Below are 5,072 nucleotides of genomic sequence, written 5' to 3'. Positions count from 1 at the left end.
TCCTAGTATATATATATATAATTTTAATATATAATATATATGTAAAAAAATTAATAAAATTATTAATAATATTATTTGATATTTGTCATTCTTATATATATTTTTTAATTTATGTTATGTACGTGATCATAATTATAAAAATTTTAAAAATTAATTTTTTTGTTAAATTTTAATAGTTATAGGAATATGTAGAAACGGACGGGTTTTACGTCCCATTGTCACCCTGGTGATCTTTACAAATTTATTTAAAAAATAATATTTTTCTACCTTCTAAATTCAGTGATTTGTGCTCAACAAGTTTTTTGTTTTGCAATTTTTTTACATAAATTACCAAAAAATAAAAAAAAATGATAAAGGATTGAGTGCAGAATATTTCCTCAAATTTTTGTACGTACTGTATAAATAATTTTTCAAATATTTCAACAAAAATTGGATCAAATATATAAATAATTTACCATTTAAAAAGAAAAGTATATTTTATCAAACTAAAATCATCATTTAAAAAATATCTTTTTTAAATTATTTTATCAAAAATTCAAATAGTATACTCCAGTAAATATTTTATTTTATCTGAGACCCTGAAGATGGCAGAGTCAAGGACACCTGAAAAAAAATTAGAAAGGAAACACAATTTACACGTGAAAGCATGTGAAAATAAAATATACATAGTAAATTATTGATGTAATGGTATATACGGATTCAAACTGAATCCAACAATTCAAAACCTTTTCTGTATTACTTATTTCAAGGTTTTACCAGTAGACAGTAGTACTACAATATACAATTAAACCATTGATTAGCCGACAACAAACATCATTTTGGTCAAAAGCAGGGAGCACTAAATTTGAAATTTCAATCATTTCGCCCGCAAGGATCCAAATGACTGTGTTTTCGGATAATATTCTAAATTCTTTGCTGATTAAACTCTAATAAAAAATGTAGATCGGTTTATGTTATTTGAAAGATGAGTATTATTTCTTTTCTTTACAATTCCACAGATTATTATTATTATTATTATTATTATTATTATTATTATTATTATTATTATCTTTTTTGTACATAATTTGAAAGAATATTTGCATTTTTACTTCACAATATTCACCAATGGTACATGTAAAGGAAATAAAATTCTATGGACTGCAAGATTATTTCTCACAGAAATCCTTGAATGGAGAAGAAGAACAAGATATAGGTCTTCTTACATGAATACAGGCACAACTATTTTTTCCCCCTCAAAAATAACTTTGAATAACGAAATACAATAGCATCACAATTCACACCTATAACTATTTTTCCTTTCACAAAAAAAAAAAAAATAAAGAAAAAAAGGACAAAAAGAAATGAGAAAACAAACCCAAAAATCACCAACGCTAAATTACAAAGAAGCAACAGCTAAAAATACCAGAGTGACAAAAGAATACAAAAAAATAATAGGATTAAATTGAATCACCATACTTGCCCATGCATCTAAGAGCTGAAGGACAACTTGAAAGAGTGAATGAAAAAAAACACCTTGTTGACCACACAACATGCTTTAAAGTCTGAAAGAGATCTTCATAAAGGATTTGATGAAGTCAACGTGATTTACCAAAAATTGTGGCCTAAGCAGCCACGGAAGGTTCCTGCATAATTGAACAAAATCATGTTATCACACAAGATTCCCGTCAAATAATTTAGTTGAAAATTAAAAAAAAAAAAAAAAAAAAAAGAGTGGTTGTAAATGTTTCTAATATAAGCATCAAATATGCTCATATAGCATGCAAGTATTTCTTGAATTCTTGCAGAATGAATATTTAAAAGGTATGAAATCAAGCTAGTTCTACCAGACTACCCAGCACCACCCCCCTGAAAAACATATATATATATTTGTCAGAGTGATACTGTAAGAGCAAAGCCAACCTTAGCAGTCAAGTTTGAAACAGCGAAATGAAACTTTTCTCTTGTTTTAGTACTGGCAACATGTCCGGCTTTCGCCACCTTGCTAAAAGCACCATTTAACCATGCCGTTCCGGCAGTCACATACCTGCAAGGGACCACAAGTATGCACTTCATCATCGTTGACATCCAAATAATACAGACTATAGTTCATCCGGGTATGATCTAGGAAAAAATCTAAAATTTATTTTTCTTTAATTCCATACAGAAATCCAAGAAAATAAGCTGCAACGGAGATCATGTTTCATATTCAGCCAAACCTGCTAGTTTTGACAGCTGATCCTGTATCATTCAACTTCCTCTCAGCTGCGAATATCGCTGCCATCGTTTTATCGGAAACATGAAGCTTCTGATCCACGCTCTTCACTTTCTCATTCACTGCAGAAATGCCAACTGTCAACTTTTCTGTGAGTCCAACTCTCTTGTCAAAGGAAATGACCTTTGCCGATGCATTAGCAGTTAACTGATGCTTTTCGTCAAATGCTTTAGCTTTATTAACGGCATCTTGTCTGATTGCTGAACCTTTTGCCAGCATATTCGTAACTACATCCTGTGCTCTATTAAGGTACATTCTTCCATTAGTGGGGCTGGTTTTCCCCTCCTGAAAGGGATGCAGTAAAAAGAACATAAGCTCAGTTGGAGAAAGAGAACATGAAAACAAATATGTTGATTACTGATTAGTACTTTATCCTCAAACAACTCTTCAAAATGCGAACCAAAAGAGATAGCATGGAATAGAAATATTGAATTAATCTTCTCAACTATTTTGCAACTCCAAGGCACATGCAAATCGAGAACAGCTAATCAGGAAAAAAACGTTAACTATGAATTTTTATTTACCTCGCTATTCAGCATAACATCTCCGGATGGTGCTACACTTACAGCATTTTCCACCTTTTGTACTTCCTGCATAAATTTTGCATTATAAGTTCAGAAATTCACAACAATGCATCATACAAGAATATATATTATTTAAGAGTTCTTTCCATATGTACCTGCAACTCAGAATTCAGTACATAGTTCTCAGCTGGTGTTATACTCACAATCTGGTCTACTATTGTTGCTCCCTGATAAAAGACAACAAAACTTTGACTTCCAGAAGCCATAAGGTGAAAAAGCTTGTATTACATGAATAAGTTCCCAAAACAGTATCAATGACAACATGTGACCATGACAAAAGAGTGAAAAATAGGTCAGAAAGATAAGGTATTTCTGGTTATAGACTTGGTTCTAATTTCAAGAAATTGGTCCTTTCAACTTGAAATGTCAATTATCAACATATATATAAATGTACTTAAATGAAACATTTTTCACAACTTGCAATCTAATTAACAGAAGCTCCAAAGTGGCTTCTCGATTCTTGAGGGCTTCAATGTCATAGTTCCTTCTAGAGTTCACTTGAATTCATTTAATTATTGAGGGAACTATATCTTTATATAAACCAGGTTGCCCCATAATACTGTCATACAAGTGACGTTTTGTTAAACATCTATTGCAAGGTGTGCAATCTTACATCATATCCCAGCACCTATCACAGCACCTAATGTTGATGTATAACAGATATGACAAACATTATTCTACTTGAAACAAACACGACATAGTTTCTTATTTACAATATGAACCAACTTAATTCACAACCTCATAAATTTTCAACATAACAAAAAGCATTAACTTCTCAAAATCACAATAGAGCACTTTCAACATGTCTGACACACATAACAAGCATGATTAAAAGATTTCATTAGCAAAATGATCAAAATAGCTAAGAGACATTACTGATAACAATAATGCAATTTCAAGTGCTTTGGGGTCTTTAAATGTCACAAATGCAGTCTTTGATTTCCCATGTTCACTGCAAAAAAAGAGCCACAATATAATATCTTTATCATTTTGTTATTTAGAGGGGGAAAAAAAAAGGATGTTAAATGCTGCAACTGCAGGAGCTGAATTCAAGCCACATATAGTTTCAGCATAGAATACTAGTTCAAATCCTAAAACAGAACATCTTAAGTGTACCAAACTTCCACTTAACTTCTTAGCTGGGATTGAGTAAGGCCAAAATAAATTAATAAGTAAAATAAAATAGAATGATGGTTAAAGTTACACCCTACCTTATTCAGCTTTGCTTTACTCTCAATACATCAATTAATGAAATTTAATATCAATAAATTAAAAATAAAATGTTTAAGCGTTAACTGTTAAGAGCAGCACGTGATTTCTTGTCTACCTTTTGTACTTTTTCTTTCCCCCCCAAACATCCTAGCCAGAGGTCTTAAAAATTCGAGCTAACGAAAACTGGATTCAAGAAACCTTCTTTTTTTCTTCAAATTCTAAGAAATAAATAAGCTAAAATTTAAGAATTTTCTGCACAGAAAATGAGAAAAGTACGTACCTCAAGATCTCAATGTGCTCAATTTCTCCGGAGAAAGAGAAGAACTCGTGAATCTCTCTCTCACCGGCTAGATCTGAGAGTTGCTTCACTTGAACCGTCCTAGTCTGCACCAAAAAATAAATAAATAAAAAATAAAGTAATAAAGAAGTAACGGAAACTCAGAAAAGAGGGGAAATGGATTTTGAAGAAGAAGAAGAAGAAGAAGAAGTTTGAACAAAGTGAGCAGTAACCTGCATTGCAATGTTTGAAGAAACAAGGGAAAGATGCTTCTTATTTGGCGTCCGCGAATGCGTAGAGTGATGGTGATGGTTTATTGGTGTGTCACAGAAGACGAAGAACAAGAACAGGAACAGCAGAGAGTTTTGTTGAATTGAACAAGAGAGAGAGAAGAGAGAAGAGAGAAGAGAGAAGAGAGGACGAAGAATGTAATGGTAGGCTGTATATTGTATAATGAGTTGCCGAATGTCATTAAGAAAATTATTAATTATTTAATACGTGTAATCCTATGATTAATTGATTATTTAAATATTAACTTTAAAAATATTTTTTTTTGGATAAAATATATTTTTGTTGCAAATTATGTGGACAAAAATGTTACCACCGAACCAAAATTGGCTAATTTTTTTTAAATGGAAATGAGATTAGTGATATATTTTAATATTATAATTTTTTGTATTTTTTAAAATTATGAGAAATATTAACATTAGAAGGTTTGATTTGTGTATCTTAAAATTTTTTAATTTTT

At 30.9% G+C, this 5,072-nt stretch overlaps 1 protein-coding gene across 1 annotated transcript; it reads right to left on the bottom strand.

Moving 5' to 3' along the window:
* Nucleotides 1-1,131: 1,131 nt before the first annotated feature.
* Nucleotides 1,132-4,781, bottom strand: LOC107604988 (RNA binding (RRM/RBD/RNP motifs) family protein). Its single transcript, XM_016306720.3, has 8 exons — nucleotides 4,558-4,781; nucleotides 4,328-4,431; nucleotides 3,712-3,787; nucleotides 2,931-3,002; nucleotides 2,776-2,841; nucleotides 2,196-2,536; nucleotides 1,900-2,023; nucleotides 1,132-1,622 (listed from the first exon to the last, which is right to left on the bottom strand). The coding sequence occupies exons 1-8, from the start codon at nucleotides 4,561-4,563 to the stop codon at nucleotides 1,602-1,604; spliced, it is 810 nt and encodes a 269-aa protein (XP_016162206.1). The 5' UTR covers nucleotides 4,564-4,781; the 3' UTR covers nucleotides 1,132-1,601.
* Nucleotides 4,782-5,072: the final 291 nt, after the last annotated feature.

The sequence above is a fragment of the Arachis ipaensis genome, chromosome B6 (genome assembly GCF_059453495.1).
Source record: "Arachis ipaensis isolate K30076 ecotype BB chromosome B6, ASM5945349v1, whole genome shotgun sequence".
NCBI lineage: Eukaryota > Viridiplantae > Streptophyta > Magnoliopsida > Fabales > Fabaceae > Arachis > Arachis ipaensis.
This window is presented reverse-complemented; position numbering and strand designations above follow the sequence as displayed.